General features: G+C 53.5%; 1 protein-coding gene and 1 long non-coding RNA gene across 2 annotated transcripts in view; both read left to right on the top strand.

The window, feature by feature from the left end:
• The first annotated feature begins 1,749 nt into the window (after positions 1–1,749).
• The window catches only part of INTS3 (integrator complex subunit 3), a 39,848-nt gene continuing 23,048 nt past the window's right edge, over positions 1,750–18,549 (top strand). Inside the window, 9 exon segments of the mRNA XM_048288931.1 lie at positions 1,750–1,974; positions 3,103–3,186; positions 4,329–4,412; positions 6,684–6,797; positions 7,125–7,209; positions 8,929–8,995; positions 14,917–15,061; positions 17,115–17,244; positions 17,918–18,015. Coding sequence (XP_048144888.1) covers positions 1,891–1,974; positions 3,103–3,186; positions 4,329–4,412; positions 6,684–6,797; positions 7,125–7,209; positions 8,929–8,995; positions 14,917–15,061; positions 17,115–17,244; positions 17,918–18,015 — 891 coding nt within the window. The 5' untranslated portion in view covers positions 1,750–1,890.
• LOC125318338 lies at positions 13,727–14,910 on the top strand. The gene is made up of 3 exons (XR_007200325.1): positions 13,727–14,227; positions 14,372–14,745; positions 14,783–14,910. It is a non-coding gene; the product is annotated as an uncharacterized LOC125318338 (long non-coding RNA).

Raw genomic sequence — 18,549 nt, 5'->3', positions numbered from 1 at the left:
GGGGACCCCCCCCCCCCCCCAAAATCGCTGCGCCCCCCGAACCAGCTCCGGAGGGGATCACCGGGGGGATGGGGGGGACACGGGAGGGGTCCGGGGGGGCCATGGGGGCTCCCCTCGACCCCGGGGGGGTCCCAAGAGCTCGGATTTTTGTAATAAAGCTGCTGCGGACGCACGCGGGGCTCTCATGGGGGGGAAGGGGCACGGGGGGGTCCCCGAGGGGAGGGCTGGGGGCGTCCCGGGGGTCCCCGGGGTTTGTGGGGGGCTGGGTGGTCTCAGTTCGGGGGTTCTTGGTGGGTCTAGGAGGTTCCTGGTGGGTTCGGGGGTGCTCCCGGTGGGTCCGAGAAGGTTCAGGGGGTTCCTGGGGGTCCCGGTGGGTTCGGGAGGGTTCGGGGGGTTCCCTTGGGGGTACTCGGGGTTCCCGGTGGGCCCGGGAGGGTTCGGGGGGTTCGGAGTTCCCGGGGGGTTCGGGGGGTTCCCGGGGTTCCCGGGAGGGTTCGGGGTTCCCGGGGGGGTTCGGGGTTCCTGGGGGGTTCGGGGGGTTCCCGGGGTTCCCGGGGGGGTTCGGGGGGTTCCCGTGGGGGTACTCGGGGTTCCCGGTGGGCCCGGGAGGGTTCGGGGGGTTCGGGGTTCCCGTGGGGGTTCGGGGTTCCCGGGGGGGTTCGGGGTTCCCGGGGGGGTTCGGGGTTCCCGGGGGGTTCCCGGGCGGTTCGGGGTTCCCGGGGTTCCCGGGGGGGTTCGGGGGAGTCCCGGGGGGGTTCGGGGTTCCCGGGGGTTCCCTGGGGGTTCGGGGTTCCCGGGGGGGTTCGGGGTTCCCGGGGGGGTTCGGAGTTCCCGGGGGTTCCCGGGGGGTTCGGGGTTCCCGGGGGGGTTCGGGGTTCCCGGGGGTTCCCGGGGGGTTCCCGGGCGGTTCGGGGTTCCCGGGGTTCCCGGGGGGGTTCCCGGGGGGTTCCCGGGAGGTTCGGGGTTCCCGGGGGGTTCGGGGGGTTCGGGGGGTTCGGGGGGTTCCCGGGGGGGGTTCCCGGGGGGTTCCCGGGAGGTTCGGGGTTCCCGGAGGGTTCGGGGGGTTCGGGGTTCCCGGGGGTTCCCGGGGGTTCCCGGGGGGTTCCCGGGGGGGTTCGGGGTTCCCGGGGGGTTCCCGGGGGTACCCCCGCACGCGCCGCCCCCGCGCGCGGCTGGGCGGAGCCTCCGCCCGCCCAAGCCCCGCCCCCTCTTCCCCATTGGCGGAGCCTCTTCCCTCGGCCCCGCCCCCCAGCCCCTTCCCGCGAGCTGTCACTCAAGGCCGTCCCGCCGCTTCCATTGGCCGGCGGGGGTGTGAGGGGCGGGACTTTCCTCCCGCGCTGCGCTTCCGCTTCCGGCCGAGCGCCGCCGTCGCTCTCCGGTAACTTCCGGCCGCCGCCGCTTCCCCCCGGCCCGACCCCGCCGGGCCCTGCCCGGCCCGCGACCCCTCGCAGCGGCACCGAGCCCCCCCAGAGGCACCGGGACACCCTTCCCGAGCCGGCACACCCTTCCCGGACCGACCCTTCCTCAGCGACTCAGAACCCCCCCGGTCCCCCCGGGGCCGCTTTGCCTCAGCTCCCCCCACCCGGGACCCTTCAGCGAAGGCTCCCCGGGCCCGTCCCCGCTCCTCCACCCCCGTCCCTTCCTCCCGGGGGGTGCCTCTGTATTGAACCCCTCAAATCCCCCCTCATAACCGAGCCCCCCCCCCCTCCCCCCCCAGGCGGCCACCGGAGGTTGTGGGGTGGGGGAGGGGGGGGGGGGCGGGGGAAGCTCGGCAAGGGCGGAATTCCCAAAAAAACCCCCCCGATCCCGCCAGGCCGAGCTGGGAGGGGGCGCCCGGCCCCCGGCCAGGGGGGGGGCACCGGCCAGAGCCCCCGGGGCCCCTCCCGAGCCATGGAGATTCCCAAGGGAAAAGCGGGAGCGGCCGGGAAGCTCCTGGTGTCCTCCCTGCTGGATTCCAAGGATGAGCTGGAGGAGGTGAGAGGGGCTGGGGGGGGGCTCCGGGTGCCCCCCGTATTCCTGGGATGGGGGTGGGATTGGGATGGGGATGGCCGGGATTTGGGGGGATGCTCGGGATTGTTGGGATTTCTCCGGATTCCCGGTGAGGTTTTGCGGCTGTGCGGGGGTTTGGGATCTCCAGGATACCTGGGATCTGTTCCAGGTGTGGGATGGATTTCCTGGCATCTGGGGATTGTCCCGATGTGTGTTCTGCAGGCCCGGAATTCCCGGAATTCCCACAGGGCTTTTCCAGCTGCAGGGATCTGGGATTTCCCTGGGAGTGTCCCGGCTGACAGGGACCTTTTTTGGGGGAAAAAATTCCCTTTTTGGCCACTTTGGGAGCTGCCGGTGGTTGGACATTTGGATTTTGGGATGAAATCCCAGTTCCCAGTTCCCAATTTCCCATTCTCGATTTCCCATTCCCAATTTCCAGTTTCCCATTCCCAGTTCCCAATTCCCAATTTTTCATTCCCAATCCCCCGTTCCCAATTCCCAGTTCCCAATCCCCCATTCCCAATGCCCAGTTTCCCATTCCCAATTTCCAGTTTCCCATTCCCAGTTCCAAATCTCCCATTCTCAATTTCCTATTTCCCGTTCCCAGTTCCCAATCCCCCGTTCCCAATCCCCCATTCCCAGTTCCCCATTCCCAATCCCCAGTTCCCCATTCCCAGTTCCCAATTCCCGATTTCCCAATTCCCAGTTCCCAATCCCCCATTCCCAGTCCCCTATTCCCAATTTCCAGTTTCCCATTCCCAGTTCCCAATCCCCCATTCCCAATTTCCCAGTGGATGGATTTGGGCGATTCCAAGGGGCTTCCCCAGAACATCCTGAGTGCCTTTTCCGTAAAATTCCAGCTGCCTTTTCCATAAGATTCCAGCTCCCTTTTCCATAAGATCCCAGCTCCCTTTTCCATAAGATTCCAGCTCCCTTTTCCATAAGATTCCGGGTGTTTTGGGGTTTCCCACCTCGGAAGGTTCCAGGTGTTATTCCCGGAATATTCCAGGGCTCTGGGCAGGTCGGAGCAGCCGCTGCCTTGCCGGGGAGATCCGGGGTCACCCGTTTTTCCCAGTTTTTCCCAGTTTTCCCATTTTTTTCCCCACGTTCCAGAGGCTGGAGCGCTGTGTCGGGATCGTGACCTCGCTGACCAACGGCCTCTCGGAGCGCGAGGCCAACGACGCCCTCAACGCCCACGTGAGTGCCGGGAATTCCCTCCCGGATCCCCGGAATCCCGGGATGCGGGTGCTGGAGGGGCTCTGGGGGGTGGGGAACTGGGAATTGGGAATTGGGAATGGGGAACTGGGAATGGGGAACTGGGAATTGGGGTGGGAGCCGGGAATGGGGAATGGGGAGCTGGGAATGGGGAACTGGGAATGGGGAATTGGGAATGGGAACTGGGAATGGGGAATGGGGAACTGGGAACGGGGAACTGGAAATTGGGAATGGGGAATTGGGAACGGGGAATTGGGAATGGGAACTGGGAATGGGGAATGGGGAACTGGGAATGGGGAATGGGGAACTGGGAACGGGGAATTGGGAACTGGGAACGGGGAATTGGGAAGTTGGGAATGGGGAATTGGGAATGGGAAACTGAGAACTGGAAGTTGGGAACAGGGAACTGGGAACCGGGAATTGGAAAATTTGGAACAAGGAATTGGGAACTGGGAACAGGAAACTGAGAACTGGAAATTGGGAACGGGGAAGTGGGAAAGGGGAATTGGGAACGGGAAGCTGGGAGTGGGGAATTGGGAATGGGGAGCGGAGCCAGGGCTCTCACCCTCATCCCGAGGATTCCCAGAGCCAAATTCCAGTTCATGGTTTCATACAAAATTCCAGTTGGTCCATTCCCAGTTGGTCCATTCCCAGTTGGTCCATTCCCAGTTCAAAGGGAACAAGGCCTGGAGCGTTCATTCCCACCCCATTCCCGGATAAGGGAATCCCGTGGGACACATCCAGGGGCTCCGGGTGGGTTTTTCCCTGTGGGAGGCTGAGCTCTTCCCTGAGTGGGAAAGGCTGAATTCCCGGGATTCCCTGAAGCTCAGGGAATGTTTTCCCCTTGGAATGGCGGGAAGAGGACCCAGCACAGGGATCTGCTCCCGGTTTTTTTTTTTTTGGGAGTTCCCCTTCAGGGATGAGCCCCTGGAAAAGGAGCAGCAAAATCCCTGGAAGGCTCCTGGGACTTTTTTTCCACCTGGAATAATCGGGAACCCCTGGATGTCTCAGATTCCAGGATGATTCTGGGGGGGGTGGGGGGTGTTTCCTTCCCTTCCCTCAGCTCCAATCCCAGCTGGAATTCAGGATTTTGGAGCTTGGATTTTCCATTCCTCCCTTCCCAGATCTGCAAAGGGACCCCCCAGCACGAGGAGATCTGCCTGGGGCTCTTCACCCTCGTCCTGACGGAGCCGGCCCAGGCGCAGAAGGTGAGGAAAACCTGGGAAAAGGGAAGGAATTCTCCTGGCTGGAATTCCCTCGTTGGCCTGGAACGTTCCCAGCTCCGGCCGCGTCCGTGTGGAGCGGGGAGAAGGGAGCTCGGCCTTCCTCTCGTCCCAGGAATTCATTGGGTTGGGCTGTGGGAGGTGAATCCTGGTTTTTCAAGGATCTGTCAGGATTTTCCTGCTTTTTTCCTTTGCCTTGGGAGGCTTGGAATGGATTTTCCTCACGGAATTTCCTCACTGCGCCTGGATGCCTCCGGAATTCACCATTCGGAGAAGGGACGTGCTGAATTCCCAGGGAAAACTGATTCCCAGCAGTCCAGCTCCGTTAATTCCACATCCCGGGGCAGATCCGGGAGTGGGAATCCCAAATCCAGGCGCCAGGAATCACCTCATGGAATCAAAACCCGCTTTTCCTGGGAATCTTCCAGCCTGGCTGCTCCCGGTGCTGCTGGGAATGGGATTTTTCCGTGGATCGAGGGCTTTGCTTGGCTCACCTGAGCATTCCCAAACTCTTCCCACAGAGGCTGAATCCCAATCCCCATTCCCAAGGCAAGAAAAGCCCTTCCTGCTTTTCCAGAGCTGCTTTTCCAAAGGGTCAGCCCCGCTCTCCATGGAATGAACTCCCTCTGATCCCTCTGGGAATGTCTGGGAAGCTCCCAGGGGCTTCCACACCTGGAAGCAAAGGTTGGGAGAATCCCATCCTGCTCTGGAGAGCTGCCAGGCACGTTCCTTTCCATGGGTTCCTCTGGAATTTTCCTCTGGAATTTTCCTCTGGAAAAGGGAGCAGCGACAGCACAGGGGACCTGGTGGTGGCTGCTCCCGGAACGCGGCGCTTTTCCAAGGAATAATTGGATTTGTTGGAGCCGGGCAGCCAGGCAGGGATTCCTGCCAGGGTTTGGGATGGGCTCTCCCTGCCCAGGGTTAACCCTTCCCTGCCTGAGGAGTTCCCAAATCCCCCCGGGAGAGGAAAACTGACGGATTCTTGGATCTGCTTGGCATGGAAAAACACGGATGGGGGGCTCTGAGGGGGCAGGGACCCTCAAAATTGGCCCAGGGACCCCAAACGTGGCACGGGGACCCCCAGAATTGGCACGGGGACCCCCAAAATCGGCACAGGGACCCCCAAAATTGGCACAGGGACCCCAAAATCTGCACAGGGACCCCCAAACGTGGCACAGGGACCCCAAAATCTGCACAGGGACTCCCAGACGTAGCACAGGGACCCCCAAAATCTGTGCAAGGACCCCCAAACATGGCACAGGGATCCCCAAAATCGGCACGGGGACCCCCAAACTTGGCACAGGGACCCCCAAACATGGCACAGGGACCCCCAAACGTGGCACAGGGACCCCAAAATCTGCACAGGGACCCCCAAAATGTGGCACGGGGACCCCAAAATCGGCACGGGGACCCCAAAATCGGCATGGGGACCCCAAAATCGGCACAAGGACCCCAAAATCTGCACAGGGACCCCAAACGTGGCAGAGGGTCCCCCCCCAGACCTTCCCAGGGATTCCCAAAAGCTTCCCAGAGATCCCAAACCTGCCCAGGGACAACTCCAGGACCCCCAAATCTGCTCCAGGAGCCCCAAAATGTGGCCCAGGGACCCCCCAGGTGTCCCCAGCTGGGCACAGCCGGCTCCAGCTGCCCTCGGTTCCTCCTCCTCTTCCTCCTCTTCCTCCTCCGGCTTTAATTACTCGGGATGGAGCCCACGGATGATCCCAAGTTTCCCTCGGAGTCCATCCCTGTTCTCTCTCCCTGGCCTCTCATTTAAGGGCTCCATTAATCACTCCAGGGTTAATTAAGCAGCCCGGGGGGAGCCCCTGGATTGTGTCAGCCTGGCAAACTCCGAGGAATTCAGGTTCTCCCTGCCCCCCTTCCTCCCCTCCCAGGGAATTTTCCAGGTGCTATCCCGGTTTTCGTGGCGTGGGATGAGTTCTCCTCTCTGGCCAGGGACAGCTGGGGTTTATCCCCAAATTTCCGGCGTTTCCCTATGGATTTGAGAATGTGCAAGGGGAAAAGCTGCCCGATCCCAAAGGGAATGGGATTCTGGAATCCTTCTGGTGGGATTTCAGTGCTCAGCCAGGGGCGGATCCCACGGAGCGTCCCTGATCCAGCCCCAAACCCCAGGATCAGTCGGGAATGACCCCACACACGGGGGCTCTCTGCCTTCCAGGATGTTTCTTTCCCCGACATCCATGGATTTGCCCTTCCCCTGGGCACGCTTTTCCATGGCTTTTCCCGTTTTCCCTGCAGTGCTACCGGGACCTGGCGCTGGTGAGCCGGGACGGGATGAACATCGTCCTCAACAAGATCAACCACATCCTCATGGAGAAGTACCTGAAGCTGCAGGACACCTGCCGGACCCAGGTCAGGGAATTCCCTGGAATCTCCTGTCCCCATCCAGAATCTCCTGTCCCCACCCGGAATCTCCTCTCCCCACCCGGAATCTCCTCTCCCCACGTGGATTCTCCTTTCCCACCCGGATTCTCCTTTCCCACCCGGATTCTCCTCTCCCCACCCGGATTCTCCTCTCCCCACCCGGATTCTCCTGTCCCACCCAGTGGGGGATGAGCAGAGGGAAGCGGGGTGGGTTTGGGGCCACCGAGGGCTGGAGTCACCTCGGGAATGGGAATGGGAACGTGTGGGGAGCAGAGGGGTCCTGGAGGGCCCTGATCCCGGAATCTCCGTGTCCAGCTGGTGTGGCTGCTCCGGGAGCTGGTGAAGAGCGGGGTGCTGGGAGCCGACGGAGTCTGCATGACCTTCATGAAGCAGATCGCGGGTGAGCCGGGCTGGGGGCCAGGAATCCTCTGGATCCGAGCTGGGAATCCTCCGGATCCGAGCTGGGAATCCCCCAGATCTGAGCTGGGAATCCTCCGGATCCGAGCTGGGAATCCCCCAGATCTGAGCTGGGAATCCTCCGGATCCAAGCCGGGAATCCCCCGGATCCGAGCCGGGAATCCCCCAGATCCGAGCCAGGAATCCCCCAGACCGGAGCTGGGAATCCTCCAGATCCGAGCCGGGAATCCTCCAGATCTGAGCTGGGAATCCCCCGGATCTGAGCTGGGAATCCTCCAGATCCGAGCCAGGAATCCTCCAGATCCGAGCCGGGAATCCCCCTGATCCAAGCCGGGAGTCCCCCAGATCTGAGCTGGGAATCCTCGGGATCTGAGCTGGGAATCCTCTGGATCTGAGCCTGGATCCCTCCGGATCCAAGCCAGGATCCCTCCGGAGCATGCCCAGATCCCAGCCTGAGCCAGGCAGGACCCACCAGGGTCCATCCCCAGGATCCCTCAGGATCTGTCCCCAGCTCCGAGCCCATGGATCTGCATCCAGACAGGATCCCCTGGGATCCCCCAGGATCTGTCCCCAGTTTGGAACCCTCCGAGCCAGATCCAGACAGGAATTCCCCAGCGTCTGCCCTTAACTTGGATCCCATGGAGCTGGATCCAGACAGGATCCCTCAGGATCCATCCAGGCAGGGAATCTCTCCCGGGGGGACGATCCCGTTGTTCCCTCTGGCTCAGCCAGATCCGGGAGAGGATCCTGGCAAAGGCTGGGACAGGCAGGAAGCGCTTTGCTTCCCGCTGCTGCCGGCTTTTCCCGGGATCACCGGGATCACCGGGAATGGCGGAGCCGGGCTGGCAGCTCCCGGGGCACGCGGGGAGCCGCTCATCCCACGGGAAGCCGCTCATCCCACGGGAAGCCCCTCGGAGCGAGCCGCACTCACACCTTTCCGGAGCAGCAGGAACGGGGCCTCTTCCGTGTTCCCGGAGCCGGGACTGACGCCCGCGGAGCAGGAATTCTGTCCCCCGGTGGGAATTCTGTCCCCCGGCAGGGTCGGGACGCGGAGTGGGAAGTGCTAGCAGGGAGGGGAGGGGAGGGCCGGAGCGCTCCGGGTGCACTGCCAGCACGGAGCAGCTGGAAAAGCTCTGGAAAAGGCGTCCCTGGAAAAGGCATCCCTGGAAAAGGCATCCCTGGAAAAGGTGTCTCGTGTCCCCTGGGCCGCTCCTCCCCTGCGGGGCCCCTCTGACTCCCACTGCCATCCCATTGTTTGGACCTGCCAGTTTTCCATGGTTTTCCATGGTTTTCCATGGTTTTCCGTGTTCTCCACACTCCAGCCCCACTTCCAGGGACCCACCCAGCCCTCATTCCCGAGCCCAGAATTCTCCCAGGTGTTGTTTCCCCTCCGGAGCCGCAGCCGCCGCCGCCGATGTTTCCCGTTCCCGCTGCTGATTCCCAGCCCTTCCCGGAGGGATCGCTGCTGCCTGCGCAGCTCCGCCGGGCTTCTCCCGGTGCTCTTCCAGCACATTCCCAGGGAATCCCTCGGGAAGCTCCGGAGCCGCAGGAGCAGGGTCTCTGCCATGCTCCCAGGGAATGTGCTGGATCCCGGGGGCAGGAAGGGGGGCTCGGATCCCGGCGGGAGCAGGGATGGGAGCGGATCCCAGCAGATTTCCCGCTGCTCCATCCAGCTGCTTTTCCTTCCCCGTGCCTTTTCCAGGTGGGGATGTGACTGCCAAGAACATCTGGCTGGCGGAGAACGTCCTGGAGATCCTGACGGAGCAAAGGTACGGCTGGGAATCGCCGGGATCCAGCCGAGTGTGGACATTCCCAAAGCAGCAATTCCCAGCTCTTGGCAGGAAGAACCCTCCCGAATCCTCCCCAAGAATCCCAAAGAAAGAATCCCAAAGAAAGAATCCCGAATCCTCCCCAAAGAATCCCAAAGAATCCCGGAGAAAGAATCCCGAATCCCAAAGAAGGAATCCCGAATCCTCCCCAAAGAATCCCAAAGAAAGAATCCCAGAGAAAGAATCCCGAATCCCAAAGAAAGAATCCCGAATCCCAAAGAAAGAATCCCAAAGAAAGAATCCCAAATCCTCCCCAAAGAATCCCAGAGAAAGAATCCCGAATCCCAAAGAAAGAATCCCAAATCCTCCCCAAAGAATCCCAGAGAAAGAATCCCAAAGAAAGAATCCCAGAGAAAGAATCCCGAATCCCAAAGAAAGAATCCCGAATCCTCCCCAAGAATCCCAAAGAAAGAATCCCAAAGAAAGAATCCCAGAGAAAGAATCCCGAATCCCAAAGAAAGAATCCCGAATCCTCCCCAAGAATCCCAAAGAAAGAATCCCAAAGAAAGAATCCCAGAGAAAGAATCCCGAATCCCAAAGAAAGAATCCCGAATCCTCCCCAAGAATCCCAAAGAAAGAATCCCAGAGAAAGAATCCCGAATCCCAAAGAAAGAATCCCGAATCCTCCCCAAGAATCCCAAAGAAAGAATCCCAGAGAAAGAATCCCGAATCCCAAAGAAAGAATCCCGAATCCTCCCCAAGAATCCCAAAGAAAGAATCCCAAATCCTCCCCAAAGAATCCCAGAGAAAGAATCCCGAATCCCAAAGAAAGAATCCCAAAGAAAGAATCCCAAATCCTCCCCAAAGAATCCCAGAGAAAGAATCCCGAATCCCAAAGAAAGAATCCCAAATCCTCCCCAAAGAATCCCAGAGAAAGAATCCCAAAGAAAGAATCCCAGAGAAAGAATCCCGAATCCCAAAGAAAGAATCCCGAATCCTCCCCAAGAATCCCAAAGAAAGAATCCCAAAGAAAGAATCCCAGAGAAAGAATCCCGAATCCTCCCCAAGAATCCCAAAGAAAGAATCCCAAAGAAAGAATCCCGAATCCCAAAGAAAGAATCCCGAATCCTCCCCAAAGAATCCCAAAGAATCCCAGAGAAAGAATCCCGAATCCCAAAGAAAGAATCCCGAATCCTCCCCAAAGAATCCCAAAGAAAGAATCCCAGAGAAAGAATCCTGAATCCTCCCCTAAGAATCCCAGAGAAAGAATCCCAAATCCCAAAGAAAGAATCCCAAATCCCTGTGCGGGGCTCCAGGGAGCTCACGCAGCTCCAGGATCAGCATCCCGGGAATGTTTCCTTCCCGAACTTCCCGAGCCGCGGGGGGAGGTTTTCCTTTGGGAGCAGCACACGGAGCCGATGGCTCCAGGAATTTCCTGCTCCCGCTGGAATCCTGCCGGGCTCGGCCATCTGGGAAGCTCATCCCGGGCTCGGCAGAGCCGCAGGATTCCCACGGAAGGGCTTGGGAACGGCTCTGGAGTAGCAGAGAATTCCCGAAAATCCAGCCCTGCCCGGGTGATGGTTGGGTGCTTCCAAGGGAAAGCAGCCTGGAATTCCGGGATATTTGGGGTTACTTCCTGGGATTCATGGTTTAGGAAGCTGGAGGTTGGGATATCGATATCTTTATCAGTGATGGCCTTATCAATATTTTAATCAATTTTCTCTTTATTAAATGTATCAATAATAGCTCCAGGAAATTCAAATCATTGAGATCTCTATCAATATTTTAAATCAGTTTTATCTTTATTAAATTTATCAATAATACATCCAGGAAATTTAAATTGTTGATATATCTATCAATAATTTTTAATCAATATTCTAATCAATTTTATCGTTAATAATCAATAATAGCTCTAGGAAATTTAAATCAATTCTACCTCTATCAACATTTTTAATCAATATTTTAATCAATTTTATCTTTATTACATTTATCAATAATAGCTCTAGGAAATTTAAGTCATTGATATCTCTATCAGTATTTTTAATCAATATTTTAATCAATTTTATCTTTATTACATTTATCAATAATAGCTCTAGGAAATTTAAATCGTTGCTATATCTATCAATTATTTTTAATCAATACTTGAATCAATTTTATCGTTATTAATAATAGCTCTAGGAAATTTAAATCAATTATATCTCTATCAATATTTTTAATATTTTAATCATTTTTATCTTTATTACATTTATCAATAATAGCTCTAGGAAATTTAAATCATTGATATCTCTATCAATAATTTTTAATCAATATTTTAATCAATTTTATCTTTATTAAATTTATCAATAATACATCCAGGAAATTTAAATCGTTGCTATATCTATCAATAGTTTTTAATCAATACTTGAATCAATTTTATCGTTATTAATAATAGCTCTAGGAAATTTAAATCAATTATATCTCTATCAATATTTTTAATCAATATTTTAATCAATTTTATCTTTATTACATTTATCAATAATAGCTCTAGGAAATTTAAATTATTGATACCTCTATCAATTATTTTTAATCAATATTTTATTTATCTCTTTATTAAATGTATCAATAATACCTCCAGGAAATTTAAATCATTGATATCTCTATCAATTCTTTTTAATCAATATTCTAATCAATTATCTCATTAAATTTATCAATAATAGCTCTAGGAAATTGAAATCATTGATATCTCTATCAATTCTTTTTAATCAATATTTTAATCAATTACATATTGATTAAGGGTATATTTAGCAATATTTTTATAAATATTTAAATTAATGGTATCTATTGATTTTTTAAATCAGTATTTTAATCTATTACTTCTTGATTAATGATATCTTTATTAGTATGATTATCAATATTTTAATCAATTACACCTTTATCGATAATACCTTTATAAGTATTTAAATCAATGATATCTTCATCAGTGATATTTTTATCAATATTTTAATCAATTATATATTCATTATTAATATTTTAATGATATCTTTATCAATAATATCTTTATAAATATTTAAATCAATGATACCTTTATCAATCATATCTTTATCAATATTTTAATCAGTTATATCTTTATTAGTGATATCTTTATCAATAATATCTCTATAAAATTAAAATCAATGACATCTTTATTGATTATATTTTTATCAATATTTCAATCAATTGCATGTTTATTAGTGATATCTTTATTAGTGATATCTTTATTAGTGATACCTTTATTAGTGATATCCTTATCAATAATATTTATCGTTATCTTTATAGATCTTTAAATCAATGATACCTTTATCAATCATATCTTTATCAATATTTTAATCAATTACATCTTTATCAGTGATACCTTTATCAATAATATTTTTACAAATGTTTCAATCAATGATGTCTTTATCAGTGATATCTTTATCAATCTTTTAATCAATTCTATCTTTATTAATAATATCTTTATTAATGTACATTTACCAATAATATCTATAAAATTGAAATTAATGACATCTTTATCGATATTGTAATCAATTACGTATTTATCAATAATATCTTTATCAATAATATCTTTATCAATAAGATGTTTATCAATATCTTTATCAATAATATCTTTATAAATATTTAAATCCATGATCTCTTTATCAATGATATCTTTATCAGTATTTTAATCAATGACATCCTTATCAATGATATATTTATTAATGATATCTTAATATCTCCATAAATATTTTAATCAATTCTATTTTTATCGATTTTTTATCAATATCTTCCTCAGCAATGTCCTTATTAATGAGAATTTAATTAATATCTTCATTAATAATACATTTCTCAATGCCTATCGGTTCTATATTTACCGCTAATATCGTTATCACGATATTATTATCATTATTGTTTTATTAATTATCGTTATCATTATATTAATTAGTTATCATTATCACAGTGCTAATTAGTTATCATTATCACTATATTAATTAATTATCATTATCACGATACTTTAGTTATCATTATCACGATATTAATTCTCGTTATCACTATATTAATTTTTATCATTATCGTGATACTAATTAATTATCATCGCGATAGTAATTAATTAGTTATCGTTAACTAATCGTTAATTAGTTATCGCGGTACTAATTAATTAATTCGTATCGCGATAGTAATTAATTAATATCGTTATCACTGAATTAATTATCATTATCGCGATACGAATTAATTAATTACTATCGCGATAGCAATTAATTAGTTATCGTTATCACTGTATTAATTATCATTATCGCGATACTAATTAATTACTATCGCGATATTACTTAATGAATTACCGTTATCACGATATCAGTTTATCAATTAACATCGGTATCACTTGATACCTTTAGGATTCATTACCTTTATGAATTTCAAGCCATCCCCCGTTCGTTATCACAGTAATTGATTTTCCAATTAGCGGTTCTGTTAATTACCCCCTCCCTCCGCGGGTGCCCGGTTCCAGCTGCCCCCCCTCGTTCCCGGCGTTCCCTTCCCATCCCTCGATCCCAAAATCCCTCGCGCCTCCCTTCCCTCGTCCCGGGGGGCTCCCGCTCCCGAGGCGGATTTGGGGCGGATTTGGGGCGGATTTGGGGCGGATTCAGGATGGATTTGGGGCGGATTTGAGGCTGATTTGGGGTGGATTTGGGGCGGATTTGGGGTGGATTTGGGGCGGATTCAGGATGGATTCAGGATGGATTTGGGGCGGATTTGGGGCTGATTTGGGGTGGATTTGGGGCAGATTCAGGATGGATTTGGGGCTGATTTGGGGTGGATTTGGGGCTGATTTGGGGCGGATTCAGGATGGATTCAGGATGGATTCGGGGCGGATTTGGGGCTGATTTGGGGTGGATTTGGGGCAGATTCAGGATGGATTCGGGGCTGATTTGGGGTGGATTTGGGGCGGATTCGGGGCAGATTCAGGATGGATTCGGGGCGGATTCAGGATGGATTCGGGGCTGATTTGGGATGGATTTGAGGCTGATTTGGGGCTGATTTGGGGCAGATTCAGGATGGATTCAGGATGGATTCGGGGCTGATTTGGGATGGATTTGGGGTGGATTCGGGGTGGATTTGGGGCTGATTTGGGGCGGATTTGGGGCTGATTTGGGGCTGATTCAGGATGGATTCGGGGCTGATTTGGGGCTGATTTGGGGCTGATTCAGGATGGATTCGGGGCTGATTTGGGGCGGATTCGGGGTGGATTTGGGGTGGATTCGGGGCTGATTCAGGATGGATTCGGGATGGATTTGGGGCGCATTTGGGGCGGGTTTGGGGCTGATTTCAGGATGGAGTCAGGATGGAGTCAGGATGGATTTGGGGCTGATTTGGGGTGCATTCGAGGCTGATTCAGGATGGATTTGGGGCTGATTTGGGGTGGATTTGGGGCAGATTCAGGATGGATTCGGGGCTAATTTGGGGTGGATTCAGGGTGGATTTGGGGCGGACTCGGGGCTGATTTGGGGCTGACTCAGGGCTGATTTGGGGTGGATTCGGGGCTAATTTGGGGTTGATTTGAGGTGGATTCGGGGCTGATTTGGGATGGATTTGGGGTGGATTCGGGGCTAATTTGGGGTTGATTTGAGGTGGATTCGGGGCTGACTCGGGGCAGATTTGGGATGGCTTTGGGGCTGACTCGGGGTGCATTCGGGGTTGATTTGAGGTGGATTCGGGGCTGACTCGGGGCTGATTTGGGATGGATTTGGGGCAGATTTGGGGTTGATTCAAGGTGGATTCGGGACTGACTCGGGGCAGATTCGGGGCAGATTTGGGGTTGATTTGGGGTGGATTCGGGGCTGACTCGGGGCTGATTTGGGATGGATTCGGGGCAGATTTGGGGTTGATTTTGGGCGGATTCGGGGCTGACTCGGGGCGCATTCGGGTTGCAGGGAGTGGGTGCTCAAGAGCAGCCTGCTGGTGGCCATGGCCGTTTACACCTTCCTGCGCCTCATCGTGGATCACCACGGCTCGGCCGCGCTGCAGGCGCTGCGCCAGAAGGAGGTGGAGTTCTGCGTGTCCCTGCTCCGGGAGCGGGTGAGTGGATCGGGATCGGGAATGGGATCGGGAATGGGATTGGGATTGGGAATGGGATTGGGAATGGGAATGGAGTTCTGCGTGTCCCTGCTCCGGGAGCGGGTGAGTGGATCGGGATCGGGAATGGGATCGGGAATGGGATTGGGATTGGGAATGGGATTGGGAATGGGAATGGAGTTCTGCGTGTCCCTGCTCCGGGAGCGGGTGAGTGGATCGGGAATGGGAATGGGATCGGGAATGGGAATGGGATTGGGATTGGGATTGGGAATGGAGTTCTGCGTGTCCCTGCTCCGGGAGCGGGTGAGTGGATCGGGAATGGGATCGGGAATGGAGATAGGGATGGGGATGAGAATGGGAATGGGGATGGGAAAGGGAATGGGGATGGGGATGGGAATGGTATTAGGAATGGGAATGGGATTGGAGTTCTGCGTGTCCCTGCTCCGGGAGCGGGTGAGTGGTTCGGGATTGGGAATGGGATTGGGATTGGGAATGGGAATGGGATTGGGAATGGAATTCTGGGTGTCCCTGCTCCGGAAGCGGGTGAGTGGATCGGGATTGGGAATGGGATTGGGATTTGGTTTGGGAATGGAGTTCTGCGTGTCCCTGCTCTGGGAGCGGGTGAGTGGATCGGGATTGGGATCGGGAGTGGGATTGGGAATGGGATTGGGAATGGGAATGGAGTTCTGCGTGTCCCTGCTCCGGAAGCGGGTGAGTGGATCGGGAATGGGAATGGAATTGGGATCGGAAATGGAGATAGGGATGGGGATGAGAATGGGAATGGGGATGGGGATGGTATTAGGAATGGGAATGGGAATGGGAATGGAGTTCTGCGTGTCCCTTCTCCGGGAGTGCGTGAGTGGATCGGGAATGGGAATGGGATTGGGATTGGGGATGGGAATGGGGATGGGAATGGGAATGGGAATGGGATTGGGATTGGGAATGGGAATGGGAATGGGATTGGGATTGGGAATAGAGATAGGGAACGGGAATGGGGATGGGATTGGGAATGAGAATGGGAATGGGGATGGGGATGGGGATGGGAATGGGAATGGAATTGGGAATGGAGATGGGAATGGGATTGGGAATGGAGATAGTGATGGGGATGGGGATGGGAATAGGAATGGGAATGGGAATGGAGTGTCCCTGAGTGGCTTGGGAATGGAATTGGGAATGGGATTGTGGTTGGGAATGAGTATGGGATTGGGAATGGGATTGTGGTTGGGAATGAGAATGGGATTGGGAATGGGAATGGGATCCTGCATCTCCCTGCTCTGGGGTGGGTGAGTGGATTGGGAATGGGGATGGGAATGGGAATGGGATTGGGGATGGGAATGGGAATGGGAATGGAGTTCTGCGTGTCCCTGCTCTGGGAATGGGGAGTGCCCAGGAATGGGATCAGGAATGGGATCCTGCATCTCCCTGCACCGGGAACGGGGGAGTGGATTGGGAATGGGATTGGAATTCTGCATCTCCCTCCTGTAGGAACGGGGGAGTGGATTGGGAATGGGATCAGGAATGGGATCCTGCATCTCCCTGCTCCGGGAACGGGGGAGTGGATTGGGAATGGGAATGGGATCCTGCATCTCCCTGCTCTGGGAATGGGGGAGTGCCCGGGATGGGATCCTGTTTCCCTGGGGATCCCTCCCTGGGCAAGGCAGTTTGGGATGAGGGCACGGCAGCAGCTCCAGGCCACATTCGGATGGAGCAGGAGAACCCCCCCAGAGCCGGGATTTGTCCCAAACCCTCACATTCCCAATCCTCCCCCACCCCCCGCCCTGCCAGGAGCCAGCTCCAGGCCCGGCTGCAGTCCTGGGTGGGAAGTGGCAGATTTATGGGATTGTTTGCTTTGAGAGGGAGAACATTCCGGAACAGCTCCCGGCCTTCCCTGCCTGTCCCCTGATCCCAACCTGCTCCTTCCAGCGGGGCGGGATGCCAGGGCCCGGAGCGAGCCGTGCCCGGAGCCGCCGGCGTGGTGGAGAACTCCCTGTTCCTCCCATCCCCCGGCCCAGCAGCTGACTGGGAATTCCCCTCCCCCCTTTTTTTCTTTTCCCAGTTCATGGATTGTTTCATGATCGGCCGGGACCTGGTGCGGCTGCTCCAGAACGTGGCGCGGATCCCGGAGTTCGAGCAGCTCTGGAAGGACATCCTGCACAACCCGCAGGTGCTCAGCTCCCAGTTCACAGGTACCGGGCTTGGACATTCCCTGAGCTCACCCAGCACAGTTTTCCAAGGATTTTTCAGTGCTGCAGAGGCTTCGGAGCCATCCGGGATTGAAACCATCCCGGAAAAGCTCGTGGGATGCTGAAATGGTGCTGCTTGTTCTGGGCTCCACACTTGAATAGTTTCTCCTCCCTGGAATTGTTCCCAAGCCGGGTTGGAACAACCTGATCCCGTGGGAATTGTCCCTGTGCACGGACTGGGTGATTCCAAGCCAAACTAGTCCGGAATTTCAGGATAATGAGAGTTGCTTCCTTTAATTAGCTGATTTAGGAGGTGACGGAGAAGCTCCGTAAAAAGCAGGAATTCCAAGAGCTGCAGCAAGTGGCACTTCCACGGGATTTAATTCCTCCCAGTAACCTCGTGCCGTGGGAAGAGCGATGGATTTTCCAGTTTTATTCACATTAATAATATTCCCATAAATTATTCCCTCCTCCAGAGGCTTCACAGCGGCTTCTGGATGCAGCAATTCCAGGGAAATGGGGCTTTGAGATGTTGCCACCCCTTTTGGGGCCCTGTTAAATCCCCCCCTTAAACACCTCGGGTGGTGCTTAGGGAAATTCCTCGTTAGTGATCCCTAAAAACCTCATCCGGATGTGTTTGAGCCCTTTTCCAACCAAAATCCCGGTCCCTGCCCAGGTGTCCTGCAGCTCCTGCAGTCCCGGACTTCCCGCAAATTCCTGGCGTGCCGGCTCACCCCCGACATGGAGACCAAGCTGCTCTTCATGACCTCGCGGGTAATTCCCGAGGGGTTCCCCCCCACATTCCCAATTGATTCCCTCCCGAATTCCCTCCCGAATTCCCTCCCGAATTTCCTCCTGAATTTCCTCCCGAAATCCCCTCCTGAATCCCCTCCCGAAATCCCCTCCCGAAATCCCCTCCCGAAATCCCCTCCCGAAATCCCCTCCCGAATCCCCTCCCGAATCCCCTCCCGAATCCCCTCCCGAATTCCCTCCTGAATTTCCTCCCAAAATCCCCTCCTGAATTCCCTCCCAAATTCCCTCCAGCTCAGCTGATCCAGGATCTCGTGTGGGGCTCATGTCCAGCCCTTCCTCCCGAATTCCCTCCCGAATTCCCTCCTGAGTTTCCTCCCGAATTCCCTCTGAAATCCTCTTCTGAATTCCCTCCAGCTCAGCTGATCCAGGCTCTCATGTCCAGCCCTTCCTGCTGAATTCCCTCCCAAATTCCCTCCCAAATTCCCTCCAGCTCAGCTGATCCAGGATCTCGTGTGGGGGCTCATGTCCAGCCCTTCCTCCCGAATTCCCTCCCAA

Source organism: Corvus hawaiiensis, chromosome 29 (assembly GCF_020740725.1).
Source record: "Corvus hawaiiensis isolate bCorHaw1 chromosome 29, bCorHaw1.pri.cur, whole genome shotgun sequence".
In the NCBI taxonomy this organism is placed as follows: Eukaryota; Metazoa; Chordata; class Aves; order Passeriformes; family Corvidae; genus Corvus; species Corvus hawaiiensis.
The sequence above is the reverse complement of the archived record's forward strand: the minus strand, read 5'-3'. Positions and strand labels throughout refer to the sequence as shown.